General features: G+C 37.5%; 1 protein-coding gene across 2 annotated transcripts in view; it reads left to right on the top strand.

Moving 5' to 3' along the window:
* The window catches only part of LOC126869345 (rho GTPase-activating protein 7), a 349,000-nt gene that overhangs the window by 310,259 nt on the left and 19,367 nt on the right, over window positions 1-19,374 (top strand). For both annotated transcript variants that reach the window (XM_050625732.1, XM_050625733.1), the window contains one exon: window positions 6,925-7,085. In XM_050625732.1, the coding sequence (XP_050481689.1) occupies window positions 6,925-7,085 (161 nt within the window). The remainder of the gene's footprint in view (window positions 1-6,924; window positions 7,086-19,374) is intronic.

Raw genomic sequence — 19,374 nt, 5'->3', positions numbered from 1 at the left:
ATATACATAGAGATTCGATAGGTTAGGATGGTTACATCGATGTTCCTGTGCTTTTCGTTTTCCGAGCAAAATATTGGTGAAGCAGCTGCGGCTTTGATAATGTTAGATGCGGTAGATGGACGAGGAATTCCATTTGAGATAGAACAGAGTAGAAAAGTGCTGTTGGTGAACTAACTGGACTTGTACTTCGTGCGGTTAAAAGCTACGCGTGAAAAAAGAAGTCATATTGAGTCCAGTGATCTGTTGCCGAACTCTCTTTAACTTGTAACTTGATGTTAATCAAAAGTTGTAGGGTATCGAAACATGTAAGAAGTTTAAGTAGAAAAAGCGCTAATCTCAAGAAAAATATTGTCATATTTTGGTGTATTAATTGGTACAATTTACATAACTTTCAACTTTTTCAAACAAATGCTTTATTAACCATTAATTTATAACTAAAAGTTCCAACATCTTTATTAATTTTGTAATTTTTCAGTATTTTATTTTAGTTTTATCTTATCCAAGAATTCATTCATTAAAACGCTACCCTGAATGAATTTCCTGCGTAGGAATCAAGTTACGAAACGATAGATAAGTGAGATCGTATTTACACCAGTTTTGGTTTCAATGGAATTCATAATATGTAATATATATGTGATACAATATTTTGGATGTTGCATACAAGCCAGAGCAAACAGACACCACGAAATGGTGGTTTGTGAAAGAATCAAGTTACAAGATTTCAAAGATGGGGATGTATCAGATTCTGTTTATTAAAGAGCTTCGATTTCGATACTTTCTGTTTGATCACATGTTCAATACCACTTACAATTTTTTTTCGGTATTATTTAACACGCGTATGAAGTTACTTTTTTGTTTGTTTTAAGCTATGTAATATCTCTGTGTAATACCTCTGAATGTAATATATGGAGTGCTAAACTTTCATCGCTCTGTAACAGAATTTCTTTTCCGTGCAGAAGGTTAGCATACAGAAATAGAGAACAAGTATTGCGTGTCTAACAGACAGTTTTTATCGACCACATTTCTATCTTTAGCTGTACTACTTTTTATTCTTCCTAGAGTCTGAAGTACTCTACCATTATATTTAGCATAATCGTACGTGCTCTCGAATATATTTGCAAACTGTAATCTATCAAACCGTGCACAAACGCCAACTTCTTATTCTTCCAAGCACGTCACAGTTATTTCAAATTCCTCGCGAACCTGTTTCGAACACTAAAAAGCTAATCGACGTTACTAATACGAAAAGAATGAATGCGATCAAATAAAAATTTTACGGATTCTATACAAAAATTCACTACGTCGAATTTTATTTGTGTATTTCTATAATATTTACAAAATTTTAAATTGTAAAACTTATATTATTTAGTGTTATTATATTATTTATAGTATTTAATTGTCTTACAAGATTTAGATCGTAATTTCTTGCCTAAAAGTTTAATAAGAAACGTTTAGCTTAATAGAAAGAAACAGATTAACAGAAACTTTTCGAAAACGACGCGTTTCCGTGCATCCTATGGACTTCTCCATAGATCACTTGGCCGGTTGCGCACCGATAAATGGTCGGGTACAAGGATCAAGAGATCACGAGATCTAGAGATCGGGGGACACGCACGGAATGACATGACGGTATAGAGGCTGCGCAGTTCCCGTGATAAATCCAACTTCAGTTACAGAAGATTTATATTGATCATCCCCACGGTACAATCTCGTTGACCCACTTCTTTGGTCGCACGTGTACACTAAGAGGATCGATAGTTAATTAAGTTACTAACGTTACGATCTTTCAATAGCGTCGATTTACCGACCGATCAATGATTCACGATACGATCAAACGAAGAGAAAAATACGCGTGGACAGCATTGACGTCATATTCACATTTATGGTCGCTCCGTATATCGTATTCATTGATTCCAGTTGAGGGATCTGGTGGTGGTTGGGCGAATAGAATTCTCGACGAAATCGATGCTAGTCGATTTCTTTTCCTTTTAGAGAAGCGGGCCTCGTTCCAGGAATACCACGTTTATAATATAGTGACGCGATCAACTAAAAAAATTCGCATTACGAAGTGATCGATGCTCGTACGATGATTATCACGAGAAGCATTTCGTTGCGTAAAGTAACAGGAAATCACGATGATGCGTGTTTTCGAGGTATCGGCTTTGCAGACACGCGATACGTTTGTCACACCTGGCAAATCGCCGTTTTATGTTCAGATGCCTTTAATTCGACTCGAGAGAATGTTTTACGCTTGGAAAGAAAAAAAAAAAAAGAATTTTTACGGCAATGTTCACGTTGATGCGAGCATTACATTCACTTGCATTTGCGATCCAATCAGTGAAATCAAACTCACGGTCAATAGGATGCTTACTTCATTCCTATAATCGCTATTACGAAACGCACTTACTTCGTTTTATATACACAGGGGATTCGCATGAGTTCGATGGAGTTGAAATATCTCAAGAACATTACCACTACTTAAAACTATTTACGATATAATTCATACACAAAACATAAACTTCGCGAAACTAACAAAACTCTTTATACCTATCGATGTTCCATAAAATAGCCCTGCGTTGTCAGCGCATATTTTGCATCTATGAACGAACGTTCTGCGCCTTATCGAAGAAAAATATTAATATTCAACTAAAATTCCATGTAAAGTACCGAGACCACTAACTTAAATCGTAAATTCTCTTCGTTCGGATCCCTCCAATTTCGAGCAAGAACAAGAATGCACTTCGATACACCTTATCAACTTGATTTCATCTACGTTGATATTCTCTTCCTCGCAGAATCCTTTCAACCAAAAGACAATGGTCTTCGCGATCGAGAGAAAACGAGGCAGAGATACACGTTTATTTAAACTCGTGGTGATTATCTAAAATTGTTAACTCCAATTATCCTCTTCGTCCCGTTAATATTTATTGATTACGCTAATAACGATGGCGAGTGAGTGAAATCCAGTCCCCACGGATGCTAATTAATACGTTAGGCGAAGCAGAGATGGACGGCGCAGCTGGCAACGAAGATTTCCTCGCGGAACGCTCGGCAATTAGTACATCCAGGAAGCGAGAGCGTAATCGGCCAATCGTTAACGTTAATCTATCGATCGTGAAGCAAGAGTTATCGGGCAACGCGATTTTGTTATAATCACGACGCCGCGATGCGCCTCGTTTGTCCCGGTTTAATGGAATATCGTCTGTGTATCGATGTACTACGAGAGCGTAGACCTCTGCCAGATGAAAAAGTAGACACACGTGAAACACAGATAATGAGCCGACGTGTTCATTAAATATAAAATCGCCGCGAAACTGCACGAGCCGCGCCAGTCTCGTTTTCTTTCGTACGCGAATCGTTAGGAACTTGAATCGTTGTAAATTATTAACGGCCAGATCGATTGATTTATTCATTAGAAAGTGGCTACTGAAAGTCTTTTTTTCTCCTCTTTCTCTCTTGAGAGTTGGTTTTTTAGGGTTATAACGATGTGAGTGTTTTAGAAATTTTGTTTAGCATCGAGATTTAAGCAATGGACGTTCTTTTTAAAGTGTGCTGAATTCGAGATTTAGAGAAGGTAGATTGAATTTCTGATTATTTATTCTCATTTTTTATCTCTAATGTCATTTATGAATGGATTCACTTATTTAGATTTGAGATGATGTACATTATTTGAGTTAGTTGAATGTAGAAGATATTAAATGTAGTAAAGATCCGTTCTGCTTTGCATGTAAAACTACGTGAATTGCATTTATCGCACGAAAGAAACTTGGACATTTAGGATAAGAGGTTTTGCTTCATCCATCAAATCTCATCTATAGATCATCATCTTTTTGCGTAATTTAATAAATAGGTAATACGAAACAAGAAAACTGTAGTAACCAACTAGACATAGAAAACACTTATACCGTGGAATAAAACGCATTATAATGTGCAACAAAACCATAAAAAAACTGTGACAATTCTCTGCAAAATCTAATACTGTTCAAAATAGTTACTTATCTCGAAAAATAACTAATACGAAATATTCCTATGTAATACCTTTTATTAAAACACTTTCGTATCATATTTTCCTGTTTGAGAGGGTGTTCCAACTGTTGAATCATTTATCACAGAGAAAGTGGATACTAAACTCGAGAAGGGTTTTCATATTAATGAGTTCATCGAAAGTGGTTTCAGGGCATATGTAAATTCGTTTACGTCACGTGGCGTAGTTTAATTTCCTGATTATCGCGGGGAACGTTAAATCACGAAAGGGAATCGCTGTACACGAAGCGCGTCCGTTATTATTAGAAGCATCGGACTTTTATAGAGAAAGTCCCGTTACGCCATGCAACGTCATAATTGTAATAAAATGAAGCGAACAGGACAGAATAGTAAAACACGATAGAGTGGACTCTATTAAATTTCAAATAATGAAGTTAATGTTTTGATTGCCGACCCAAACATAATTACAGATCCAGGTGTTCGTTTAAATAACGACGTATCTTGCGAACCTTCCTTCCTTATACGCGTGATCTCTTAAAATTAACGATATAAATAATTCGATAATAATACTTTTAAACATTTTCTATTTTTATGCAAATGTAATCTGACTGAATAGATACCGAACTTATGAGAAAGTAAATAGTTAGAATTGGAAAGTACAAAATACAACACGAAAATGATAAACAGTAGATGGTAGAAGAAAAAGTTTCTCAGATTTCTCCTTGTTATTTCTCGAAATCTCTCGCGTTTAATTTACCAACAAGATTCCGAATCCGACATACCGTCCATTTTTCATATTTCTTAGAATCCTTCACACTGTGTTCCCAGTCAGAAGTAGCAAATTCATTTAAATCTTTCTACTACCTGGATCAGTCATTTTTCACTCGTATGAAATCTCATAGCGTACCGGCACGTCTCTTCTCCGTATCGACAGTTTCGGTTTCGTAACTTCGAACTGTTCGTGCCTCAAGAAAAAATTTCCTTCGACGAAAGGTAATTCTTCTTATTTCGTAGAAAAATACGCACAGAGAAAAAAACGAAAGAAAAAACGGTTTGTTACGATCGAATGAACGTTACCGCGGACGTTAATAGATCGTCTCGATCAATCCGTGGTCCCTCGTTCTGAGATCATAGATCTGAGATCTGGTTCAAGAGATCTGGGTCGACATTGCGCAAGCCGCGATGGAGGCCATCCGAGGTTTCAACGGGGCATCCACGATCACGTATTCATGGTGTTTTGCAACAGGGTGTTTTGTGAACAAAAGGAGACAGAGACGGATGACCGCGACGAAAACGGCCAAGAATAATGTCATCTGCGGAACTGCACGAAATTTTCAAGTGAAAGCCGATAAGGGATAAAATAACGGTCTGGCGAAACGTATTGATGTTTCGCGAGTCAACTCCGCGAAAAAAGAATTCCACGAAAGTCCCCTTTGTGTCCTTTTTCCCCCTCGTTTCTGCCAGTCTGCGATTCTTTAAGGCGATCCTCTCCACCTTTGCGGGTACCCATATATCTTACGTTTCCTCGAATCCTTACCCACATCAGACATCGCGATTGTTTCGTTTACGCGCTAACTGAAAACCCGTAGTTGTATAGCGATCGCTAGGTTTTCTTTGAAGAATTAGTTTTTTCATTTTTGGAAACATACCTCTTTGTAGACTGTAAATTTCCTCTGCAATTGAATATCGTTTTGAAATAGAAAAATTCATCTTTTTTTTTGTAGAATATAGGGGAATTATAAAAATTATACCAAAGGCTGTTATTAACTCTTTGCAAACAAATTAGTCTTTCATATATGCAAAACAACGTAAATAATATTAAAGATATTAGTAGTAATATTGAAAAGATTTTTGAAAATAAAGAAATATAGATAAAGCGATATTTGTAATACTTAATAATCGCAGTAATTCGAATATGTATTTTTTTCAAAGCACCTTTGTAAGACGCTCTATACCTTAATAAGAAAACACACCCATTTTGCAATTTTAAGTTTTTGTAACAATAACTATCTCGAGCATCAATAATTATCTCGAGCATCATCGAACGATACAATCGCGTCATTAGAAGCAAATTAGGTTCTAAACCGAGTAGGAAGTTGGACAGACGTGTCCCCTGCGGTATAGAATTTACATGGAGTTCATTAATCAAATAATCGAAATTCATGTATCATGGTGGTGTCGTTGATACGGGAAGAGGACGATCGACTTTCAAGCACGTAAATGCATGAACTTGCACAAACGAAGATCTTGAATGGGCTTGGTCAGTGTCCACTTAGCCCGCAGGCATTAATCTCCTCGTAAACTCGATGGGCCCATAAAATCCTGGCCACAGCCATTGTCGGTGCCTTGGCATCCCTGCTCCTCTATTTTTCCGGGCGCGGTAGCGCTCGTTTAAATTCAATTAGAAACGAAGAACGGTAGGAACGCACGCGCCCTGTTTTAATTGATTTTACTAGCCATTATTTCAATTAGACTTCGTACACGAAGAATGATCGGTACAGGATTGTTAGTTGATAAACGGGTTTTGGTGAAGTGTGTTATTTTGTTAAAGGGCTCGAAGAACATTTTGTTCTTTATGACGTTTTGAAAACATTTCTTGCTCGATTTCGATACAATATTCTTTTTTCTTTTTAGAATTTTGATATTGTATATTTTACCATTTTCAAATTAATTAAAATATACATTATTGTTAGGGTTCAGGATAAGTTTCATTTTTTAATAATATTCTGAAGATATGTTTTGACACTATAACATTTTCTTTTCCATTTAAAACTCAAGTGTTTTCTTCTCTTTCTAAAAGAGAAAATAACAGAACGAAATGTGTAACTTTGCAGTTGGTAAAAGAAGAGTTCCATTTTTAATAAGTAAATTTTTAAAATCTTGATGCCGACTGGTTAAGTGGTGCAGATAAATGAAACGCTTGTTTCCTGTTTGTTCCAGATTACCAGTTCCCAATAGACGTTTCTGGCGTAGCCAAGGACCATCCCTTCCTCGAGGCTGATTCCCTACAAAGTCTATTTCGACGATTGCACGCACTTAATCGGTGTGCCAATATGAAAATCGACACGCATCACACGCACAGCACTAGTCACAGCAAAAGCGTAAGTAGTCTCTAATAATTTATAATTTTAAAAGGACAATATTTTTTGTATATCCCTTAACTGAAGGAATTAAACCTTTCTCAAAAATATAAAATAAATAAAACACACAACTCTCTTTAAGGGTCTCGAATAAATTAAAAGGAAAGTTACAAGCAAAAGTCAGTTTGATTGTATTTTCTGATATATCATTTGCATTGTATTCTTTCTATCGTGTCGTTCCTGGTTTCTGAATATTTTTTGAAAGAAACTCATTGCTCGTTTTCAAGTAGACCCTTTTGAGCTTTTAGCTATCCGAAAGGAGAAGATCTCCATAAACGGAAATACCAGTCTAGATCAGGAATATCAGGATGGAGTCGGGGCTTGCCGCGACAAGGGTTCCTCCACCTAAATGCTTCTTAGAATCCCACGGTTTCTCGGGTGCGGTCCTTTCAAGGATCACGTCCCTTCTTCAACTTCCGTAGTGCGACCAGATTATCTGTTTGAACGCTGATTCGTTCCTCAAATTTTTGGGAAAGTCGCTTTGTCGCTCGGCTTCCGAAAGGATTCGTCATCTAAGACGTACATTACACGTCACCTGAGTAATCTCTTGATATGTCAAGAGCCACAAGAGCCACAGGAATGTCCAATATTTGACGTTGATCTGAGATTACCTAGAGTAAATTCGTTTAAGCAAGAGTTACTTTTCGAATCATTACTTTGCATATTAGTCGAAGTAACTGGTTGTTGAATTTTTAGTAGGTAGAATTTTGTGAGTAGGATACGTTCACATCACAATAGAATTTTTTTTTGTTATCTTTTTGATGATGGATCTTAGGATCTCCACAGGAACTCAGGTACCTTAGTTTCCACGCTGTATCTTCTGTTGAATCTTGTAGACATGCGATCCTCATTATACACCTCATATATATTAAAATTCATATTCTGTGAAATGAAATATAAAGGAACCGAAGAAAGAATCATTTCTAAAACGTGATTTAAAATTCGATGAACTTTCTCATGAAATTACGAATTACGAAAATTTCGAGGCACTCTATGTATCTACTAATTTTATTAGAAAATTATTTTAAAATAAAGTGGAAAATTATAGTACGCTTGAGTGAAATTTAGAAATCATTTTCGTGCTTTCATTCTTAGAAGGTTAGGAAACGTTTTAGTAGAGCTCAATAAGATTTAGGATTTATTCTGTCCCCTTGAAAATCATTAACAAAAACAAATTTAATTTTCTAGCGGTATCCAGCCATACGAACAACACTCTAAGCCTTAATTAATACATTTACCGTCGATCGTATTTGAACCAACTTTCCATTCACGTCGATTAAATCCTACACAAAATAGAATAAATCTTCAAGATAGTGCAGTAACGGTGTCGACTAATTCTATCTTCGACATTTTCCAATTTGCTTCGAGTAAAATTCCAGGGTCACAAATGTCATTTCGTCATTCCATCGTCCGTGTTTCGCCAAGTGGCGACGACATCGAAATACACTTCGTTATCTCGAATCTCTTTCTCCGTCGACTAATTGCAGGCTCGAGCTATCGGAATTCAACGAGTTATGACACGTTTCCATCGTGTATGGTCATTGTTATGCGAGGCTCTTGGCCGTCTCGTGCTATTCTTACGATTTGCTGAGGACGAACATACGAATGGAATAACAACTAACGATCGTCACGTGACCAGGATAAGACCAGAGTTAATTATCGTGGAAAGTGCTGCCAGGCATGGTGGAACGACGTCCTTATGGTGGTCGTACGAGAGTGGCATTCGAATTTTCCATTAGGATCGTTTCGTAAAATCTTATTTTTCGTAATTGATTTCCGGTTCGTTAGGATAGCGAAAAGACATTAAGATTAAGAAAAAACCGAGGTACTTATCAGTAACTGATAGTGTTATCAAAAATAATATTCATTGCTAAATAAAAGTTAATGCCCAACGGGAGGATTCAAATCGCTCGATTTCGTAATCATTCTTTGCGTTTTCCCCAAATAACTCTCACCAATTTTATCACCATTGCTAAAACAATTTCGTTTAACACCACGATTACCTCCAATCTAGCGTGTTCATAAACTTTCATAAAAAGCAGTCGCACGTGTGATATGTACAATTATCGCGAAGAGTGAAATGGAAGAATAATCGAGGAAATTGAATCGAGAGACCAATGCCAGCAGTGTTTGACGTTTTTAACTTCTCGCGTGAACACCTTTTTATTCCCGTCGTTTAATCGAACTATATGGCGCGAAATGTACATGCCTCGTTAAATTCAAAACTGACGCGAGTCGAGGGCGGGAATCGTCCGCGTGGTGTCACGGAACTCGTAAAGATCAATCTTAAAGAAATTTTATTGTTCAGCCTCCGTCGTTCAAGCAGGAAGTGTTCCAAAATTATACAATGAGACGACGCACTACGAGCATTCGCCTCGCAAATCAGAGTTAAAAGCGTTTCGTTGTGAGCTTAAATCAATTATACGCCGGGGCCGGTCGATTAAGATCACGAGGATCAATTCGTGCGATCTCAAGAGAGAAATTACTCGGATCCATTCACGCGCCCCTCGTAACAATCGTACAAAAGAAAGCAGCGCAGAGTCCGATTGAATTCATTGCGAATAATCGTGATTGCTGTTCTTTTTTTTTCTTCCTCTGTCTTTTTTATTTTCATTCAAACATACGCGAGAATACCTTATGTACGTATCGATACGCGTAATCTCTATCTCCGTAACATGACGGTGCGAATCGATAGATCAATGGAAACCGTCTATCCGAGATTTCATCTCATAAATTGTTTTTATATCGTGCGATTTTTCTTCCGACTCCTCCAGGCAATTTTTTGTCTGCTAACATTTGCAATTCGTACAGTAAAACAATATTAGATCATCATATATTTTGGAATGAAATTTCACCTTCTCTTCTGATTTTCTATCTTTATTAAACAACATTTCAAACTTTTAATTTAGTGAGCGGTTATATAATATACTAAGAACGTTGATAACTAGCATAGAACTTTTTGAGATTTTTTTAAGCTTAGTATAGTAAAGAGGAATTGAAACGTAGAGCTAGGTTCCAAATTAATTTGAATATTTCATGCTTCCTGCATTAGAAAATTTTTCAGCCGAATGATACGCAGTATTTCCAACTACTTAATGCTGAAACAAACAATTTGCTAAAATAATAAAACAACCACGATTCTATTGTTACGAAAAATCAGCTAGATAAATAATAGAGCTTTCTTCAACGGTTGTCGGCGTACGCGCCCGAAGATCACGGAGATCGAGGACTTTCATGCCCATAAACGGTGCACGGGCGCGCATTTTACCCGCTATTAGCGCGAGCTCACACGTGCGTAGACACGCGTGCAGCTGCAACAAGTGTCGGTGCTCTCACCGGAAGCGAGTGGACACTGCGTTATGCGCGCTCTGTATTTAATAAATAGAAAATGTCGCGAGGTCTCGTATAAAGCGACCGACAAGTACAGACACCGTGCAACCACAAAGCGCGAAAGAGAGAGAAAGAGAGAGAAAAAAAGCGCCTGTACCAGGGAATATTTTTCGAACATGCCTCCCTAGATGGAGAGAAAGCACGTTCGCACATTTATGGTATTAACCGTCGTGGCATACGAAATCATTCGATATCGTTGCCATTTTTTGCTGACAATTGCAACACGTGACACGTATGTATAAGAGGATCAATCATAACCGTTATGATTTTTGAGTCATACGTCGAAGATCAGATGTGTAACTATTTATAAGTATGGTCGCCTTGTGATCCTCTTGCACAATTGAATTAATGTAATTGGCGAAATTTGCCAAGTAACCAGTAATATTAATTTGACTTGCATAAGAGTAATAAGCGTGATAATAAAATAAATGTAGTCTTACATAAGTGTATTTTCGAATTATGTGTCAGTTTTTTGGGTTATTCGATGTAAATTTAGAACTTGATTCATTACTAAATTATTGTACGAAAGAGCTTAAATCTTATAACATTAAATTATATCAATTTATATAATAGTATGGATCAGACATGTTCAAATATTGTTCGCGCATAAAGTAAGCTTTTTGTATTATCATAAATCATTTTCGTCGTTTGTACAATGAGACGGGGAATGAGAGAACTCACATTGGATCTCTCGCTCTCATTCTAAAGGCTTTTTTCCTATAGCAATAACTCTTACAAGACGACAACACTGACATAGATTACGGTTAAGATGCATTCAAGGCAGATTATATCTATAATAAAGTTCTTAATTCTAAGATTTTCAGATATAAATTATGTATATTTCGACTTTCTTCTTGTGACATATAAGATCGTAAGATAAGGTAACCTGTGCTGTATCGTATACGAGTGAAGAAGAAATTGCTAACAAAAAGACATTGACGAGTGATATTCTTGATAACTAGTTAGGTATATTAAAAGTTATAAGATTCCTTAAAAATAAGTTATATGACCTAAATGTACTAATACTTAGAAACTAAATTAAACTCTAAGAAGAAGATTTCATGTTATTATGCCCGATAGGTTATCTTATGCAGTTTATACTAGCTATATTTAAGTATAAAGTAAGTAGTAGTTACGTACTGGTTGCTGGCTTTTAGTGCTTCAATATTATTTCGCAAAATATTTGTTTCAAATTGGAATTGGATATTACGGCGAGTATTCTATTCACGTTTTATCGTTGCATTGACCCGATTTTCGAACGTAGCCTATCGATCCACTTTAGACCCTGAGAATTCACCACTATCATTCGCCATGATTACTCTGCAAATTCGGTCGATCGTAATTTTCATTGAAAAGCAAACTTTTCACGGACGAACGAACATGTTCAAGGTATCCGCAAACAGCTATTAGCTACAGGATCGACAAAAATCAACCTTGACGTTATATTTATCACGAAACATTAATTAAACGCGACTTTAAAAATTACTTGAAAGCAAATTTCGCGATAAATTATGTTCCACGATGGGATAGAAGCTTTTAATCACGTTTTATGCTATTATTCATTTGCTCCATTTACATCAGCTATTATTCCATATTATCATGTGATTGATTATTTATCATGTTTCGAATAACATGAAATTCTGGAGCCATGCCTCCTTATGCTTGCTATTATTTAAATATTTAATTTTCTAATTTTGAAATTTATATAAAAATGTAGTAACTTCACGATACTGCCTTCAAATTTTGAAGTATCCTTTTTAGAAATTTTACGCAAAATTTGTCAGCTTTCCAAATACAAGCATAAATAACTCGAATTATGCTAGATCACAAATAAAATAAAATAAACATAATAAATAAAAACTCTAATTTTTTAAATACATTCACAAATTTCTTCTAAACTTGCGAGATTCATCACTGTACGTAATAAACAAAGTTTACTAAAATCTCTCATACGATATTCTTATCTTCGCTCATCGAAAGACACGTGCCTAGCTAAGTACACGACGTTTTACTTTCGACCATGACGCCACAGGTAGCTTCCTCAGACTGTTCACAACATGTGCGTCGCGTCGCGTCGCGTCGTTTCATTGAAACGCGGACAACGTTACACGCCACGAGTCTATCGTCTAATCAGCCATTTCGTAAGGAACGCTCGTTTCGCGAGACGTTTCACGAGAACGACGTCGATAGCACGGGCTTCAACTTTTGCTTTCGCAAGGCGTACGGTTCCGGTGGATGATCGTTTCCACGTGTCCACGCCTCATCTGCTTGCTTTCACCTAGTAGGGCTTTCCTTGGCCACGAGTGCAAGGTCGAGACTCCGACTTTTCGATTGTCAAAATTAATAGGCGCGCAACCGATCGCCAGGATTCGACCCGGAGAGAAAGTTAGAGGCGATGTCCAGTTATTTCGCCTCGATTCCTTCTGGGAATCGTTTCGATCATCGTCGATGAAAAAAGAGAAAGGATCTGGAAATTAATATTTGTGTCATGATGTTGCGGAAGAGGGCTCGGTCTTGAAATATTTGTCAATCAGGATTTGGATGGAAGTGAAGGGTGTCCATTTTTCAATCACTGGTGACAGTCTAGATAGGAAAAACAAAATTATTCCTGAAGATTTATCTGTGTTCAGAGAAAAGTAGCGATAAAAAACATTTCAAATATACTTTCTCCTTTCATAGTGAAGGTAGGATCATCTTGAATTTTTTAGATGGAACTATACCTTTTCCTCATTGTATTATGGAAGACATTAAGATCAGTTAGATAAGCACAAAACATGACAACTTTGTACATACAATATTTAATTTTGGACAGTATAATAAGAACACAATTTCATGCTTAGTCATGTAAATTTATAAAACACAGGAGAAATGCTGTATAAATAAAAGTAGATCGCAGATTTATTATCCAAATTCAAGTCTAAAATTCATTCTAAGAATCTGAATAACTAAACAAATCCTAAATCCACGAATAATACCAATATCCGATGCAATTATAATTTCTTGCAATCACTCCGAGTTTGTCCCAATCTGTCACGATATCGAGTCAGCCCATTTTTTCACGCGAAACCTGCTCCTTTTTCACAAATTACGAAAAGAAACCCCCTTTCAAATTTGATCAGACAATCGTCTACTTTCCGAGGCATGCCAGGCCATGTGTACGCGCTTGTTCGAGTATACTGGAGTCGAATCAGAGACTTTCGCTGTCAGAAAGTGCGCCTTTCGTTTCTTCGAGTTTCATCCCTGTAAACGTTGGCCAGCGAGATCGTCCGTTTTGATCGAAACCAGAGAATGGCGATTCGTCGCGTGTCGGGCGAATCGATGGTTGGCGGTAATTACCGATCGAACAGGAAACGATTGAGGCTCGATTTACGGTTGTGTTATCGAACTCGTGGACGTCGTATAGCGTCCCACTTTACGGGGTTTGGTTCCTCGAAAGTAATTTGACGGTTCGCCCGGGCTCGACTCCTGGAAACGCAGAAGTAGATCGTCGACTCCGAGACGCGCACACACTTGGGGAACCTTTAACCCCGCGCTTTCCTTTACCTCGTTTCACAGCCAGATGGAATTCGATGGATTTCAGAGAGCAATGCTGGGCTCTTGGTGTTTTCTGAACGCGACGCCGTTGTCCTTTTCTTGCGCGACAGGTGCGGAAAGGCGAGGTTCAGTCGAGCACTGACGTTTTCGCTTGTTTCTACTATATAACACTTGTTGTAATTACTTCCCGCTTGTTCCAAACATTCTCCACCGAATCTCCTATTAATTTTATTATTGACTCGAAATTTACTATAATGAAATTGTGATCACAGAACTTTTACTAACTTCTTCTAGCAATGTTTTTAAACAATTTTTTATTTTGTTTAATTTTGCTTATCGTGCGTGTTTTTCTATCTTTTCTTTTGTTAAACAACGTATACATATCGCAGTGTCATACTGCAAGTCATTTCTAAATTAATTTTATAAGATTTTTATTCAACTGTTCCCAACTGTTTCCAATTTGATAGTGTACGTCATGTAAAATACTTGTCCGTACGATACGTTTGTATATAAATAGGTTGAAGATGAAATTCATAGATAGAAGAGTTAATTAAGATCGTTTGGCTACAAGATGAATCGCAAGTGAAAGTAGGAAGATTTACATATTGTGTAGATATGTTTGGATTAATAATTGAAAATCTACATAATTAAATTAATATAAAGGTTAAGATTTGTAAATGGTGACATTAATGGAAGGTAATGAAGCTAGCTAGGTATTCGATACTTCTCCAATACATACAAAGCGATAATACGGTCGTAAAATTAATTTAACTAACTGTTAAGTTAGAAGAAAATTTCAATTTCACTTTCCAATATCCATAAAGTAACGCCCGTTGGCATCCTATATTCAATTAAGAGAACCAGTTTTAACCGCGACTACATATTTTTCTTCAAATCGATTTAACCATATCCAGTACAAAATCTAGGAATAATCTCGAAACTTTACTATTTAACGTCTCTCTTATCTTAATCATCTATCGTATCTTAACTTGTGTTAAGCTATAATAAATTTCTCTTTCCAAATTTCACAAGAAAATGTAGAACTGTTAAATGTCTCACTATTAAATATCTCATACAAAAGATAGCATAATATAAATATCAAATAGAATCTTTAATTTATACAAAGTGTGCGATTTAGCGAACACATAGGACCATTTAACCTGTTAACTCGTCATTAAAACTGTTGATCTTTTGGGCGTATCAATTTTTTTACGTGTCATGTAATTTCTACTAAAAATGAATTATATTGTGTTTGCATGTATAAGTATTAAGTGTCTCGACTAACTTCAAATTCCATAACTATAAAAGTTTCTAATATACTTAATAAATAATCTAGTAGATAGACTAAACATTTAACTCTAAAATAAACCTCTCTAAACTACATCTTTATTAACCACAAATATTCACAATCGTTTATTCATTTGAAGAAATCTTTTCTGCAAAATGAGACCATCATATTCATTCCACATACACGCACGCACACACACACACACCTCTTCCCTCTCTGTGTATAACCACGGAAACAAGACGAAGACTTCGTGGACTCATTAATTGGCGAACAGTTAATTACCGAGCAGAGTGGTTCGTTATAAAAGGCATTCTATGCAGTTACCGCCTTTCTCATTTGCCCCCTCTCGCTCCACTTTGTACCAATACGTTTCTAGTTTTCTATGTTACATCCTCGCCAAGGTGCAGGAGCAATAATTGCGGACGTGGAGCCGCGTTTCGAGCGACAGGGATGACGAGGAGGTGGACGACGACGATGACAGTCACGGTGATCGTTGTCGTTGCCGCGTAAAAGCTGGAAACTGGTTCGGTACACGCGAGACCCTACTGAAAGTCGTGGCTGGCAGACTGCGCGGCACGGCTGCCAGTTGCACCTGCACCAGCCGCGTTCGATTGCGCAAATGCACGCCTGCTGCATACTAGAGCGTGATGAAATCCGCTCCGCGACGTTCCGTAGCGATGAGAGCGCCAGTTTAAAGTTTCTACGTTCTTTTCTAATTCTTTTTAAATAACCGTTTCACGTCTGTTTGAGGAAGCAGCCGACCGTGAAAATAGCAATATGGGAACGATCCTTTTTTCCTTGAGGACGTCGGTGAACTGGTTGTAGTCTCTGGTAAGAGAATTTTGAATTGATAGCGTAAGCAAAAAATGGAATGGATAGCGGAAGATGTGAATTTAGTATATAGACAAGGTAGTTACCGGAGAGAATTTAATAATCTCCATATCTGTATCTGAATCTACAATGCGTATTTGGATCAATTTTCGTGGTAAATGTAAGAATGTGGATAATAGAGTCAGGATGAGGTACTTTACTGTTAGTTTTTATATAGGTGAATTGGAGCATAGCAAATCTTTGTCGTTTCAAGGTGCTCGTACATGGCACCTGTTCCCTGATGTGAATGGAATAGTGTCGATAACAATGCAACTTCTATTTAATATACATACCGTGAAAATTATAGAACTATAGAAAAGTAATTTTTCAATCAAACAATGAACAAAATGTTTGACAACGAAGAATAAAATAATTATTAGTATTATATATCGTTTCGTATAGCACTTCGTTTTATTCGATGGATTAGATAAATTTTGAAATCAGTGAATCATGTGATCTAGAATGATCTAGAAATCTTGTTGTTGTTTCTCCGAAAATGCTTCTCATTTATATTTTGTATAAAATATATGAAATTTGATAAATCGATTACGAAAGGTATATCAGACAATAAATATAAAAATTCTGCTACACCAAAGGATGAAAATGAACGATATATGCCATAAACGTGCTCATACAAGTTTTATTCGGAGCACCCCACAAACTAGTACCGTTTTGGCGTTTCCGGTACGGTTGCAGTGGCTTAACAAATTTCCGTTCCAAACGAGGAAGCGACAACAGATGCGCGAACTTTTTGTCCATCAGAATCAGAGTGGAAAAAAATGCGCATTGGACACATGTGTGAAACATAGAGAACCGAGTTTCGACCTGGAAAATTTCGATTTTTGCGTGCTAATAAATTGTCGATGAATATTCATCTGTCGGGAAAAAGTCCAATTAGCACTGGAGAAAAAAATACGAAGATTGAGTGTTTCACCGCTTTTCCGACGACACAGATTAATGGAAACTCGTCAGATCTCTCACATACTGAAATCGAAAAACGAAACGACTCTTCGACACAAAGCTATCACTCCTACCGTCGGTAACAACGTTTGAACGAAATTGTGATGAAAAATATTCTAACACGTGACGCAACTTCGAGTCAATATTTCACCATGCGCCGGTACAATCTATAGATCGTTAAAAACTTCGAGCTAATTCACCCGGGCGGAAATTTTATCGAGAATAAAACAGATAGAAACAAAGAAAAAAGAACGAAAAGGAGGTTATTTCAACGTGCAATCAACGAGCCTGTGGCGAACTTGTTGCAAAATAATACGGTTTTTGCGGTGGCGCGCGATTTATTCCGGCGATCGACGTTCACGCGTCTCGGATCGAGAAACAGCGTCCCCGCCGTACTAGGAGAAAAAGTACTCAGGCAAGCGGATACTGGTATCGCCGGCAGAAAATGCTGAAACGGGCCACAGGACAGTCGCGTTCGTTCGCGCGAATTTATGGCAACCGGTTTACCCGATTGACGAAGGAATGTCGGCTGCTGTTGCGCCTGTCAACCTGCCTGGAGGACCGACCACGACAGAGAACCGCCTCGTTCCTCTCTCCGCCTCCTCTCAACCGAGCTTTCGTCCTCGACATAAGGCGCCGCTTTTGCAGATCGTTTCTCTGGAGTTATAGATCTCACCATCTTCCCAGTTAATCCTTCGTGTTTAGGTAAATGGAAATCGATTCAACGCGGTCGGAGAATTCAAAGGATGATGGTTATGTTGATTGTTCTCAAATGTATGATAACCTTATATAGTGTCTGAAGATGTAACTTTTGATTTGCTAACAATTTTGTTGTGGAGGTGGAATGTTTATGAAGACAGGTTTATTGTTTTAGGTCTTTTGATTGCTTGTTCCTTCTATAACTCACAATTCTTTTTCAATTCAAAAGATTCCATGAATACTCCTTTGAAATAAGATCCTTCCACAAACAGTCAGCCTTGATATCCACTTGTTACGTATAAATACATATTATACATATATTATTTTTCCCAAAGAAATAAAAAATACTTCTTATTCCCATCGTAATAAATTCGTTCTGGAGTCCAACTTTCCACGGAGGATACATCAAGATAGCTTATTAAATAAATAATTATCTACAGGAAATTTGACACAGTTCGTCGTATAATTATCGACAGATCGTCGATCATAAAATTAACGCCATGAATATCCAACAAAATTATCCCCTTACAAGATCCACTTCCTTTCCTGGAAATTCAACAACTCTCGTCTTACTTAAAAAATGAAATCGTAGCAGGAAATAATTTCCGATTTCCCAGATCGAACCAATCACCATCTCGATCAGGATCGCTTTCCTAGTAATTATACGTTCTTCCTCTAATTGCGAACGCGTTTCGTGCGAACGAGCGCACACTTATCGTACGTTCGAAACTTTCTTAGCTTGATTATATCACCCGATTAAACACCCGATTAAACGAACCCGAGTTCGACAGGAACCGTTGAAAGCGTTTCATCTTTCGTCTTGCGTCGTTTTTCCATTGGAAAGCATCTTGGCTCGCTCGTTACTCGAAATTTTCAAGACGAACTTCGTCAAAAGTAGGTAGCTAACTGGAGCTATAACATGTTCTTGCCACGATGTGACATATTGTCCGGCTGGAAACGGTCATTAACGTGATATAAATGTCCCGCGGTCGCGTGAGGACATATATACGCATTTCTATGGCAGACCGTTATAACGATCCGCGGGGACGCAGCTCGTTGGATCTAGTTTTTAGTAGTCCGTTGCACAAGTTCGCACCTGTACGCAACGCGACCACGGGATTTCACACAGTTGGAAATTTAAATTATTTTTTCGCGGCATACATAATTCGATCGTTCACCGATGTTTCCGGCGCCAATTTTCCGCCACCAGTTTTTCTTAGGTCGTTGAACTTGAAAATATTCTTCGCCTACTTTACGTTAAGTTGCCTTCTGTTCGTTTTATCCTGTTACGACCAGTGTATACGTTTCAGATATTGGTTTTGTATTGTATTGGTTCGTTTTAACACGTTGGATTCGTAGTTGACAATCGGTTGATCGATGTTTTCGTGTCAAGATGAGAGGGTCGTTTTCTCCACGTCGCGTTTCTTGTTCACAATCATCGTTTACGATATCGTGTCACGGGTATTCGAGTTCGAGAAATGTTGTCTGAGTTCTTTCTTTGGAGAAAGC

The sequence above is a fragment of the Bombus huntii genome, chromosome 9 (genome assembly GCF_024542735.1).
Source record: "Bombus huntii isolate Logan2020A chromosome 9, iyBomHunt1.1, whole genome shotgun sequence".
NCBI lineage: Eukaryota > Metazoa > Arthropoda > Insecta > Hymenoptera > Apidae > Bombus > Bombus huntii.
Note: the sequence above shows the minus strand (reverse complement) of the source record. Positions and strands in the feature narration are given on the sequence as shown.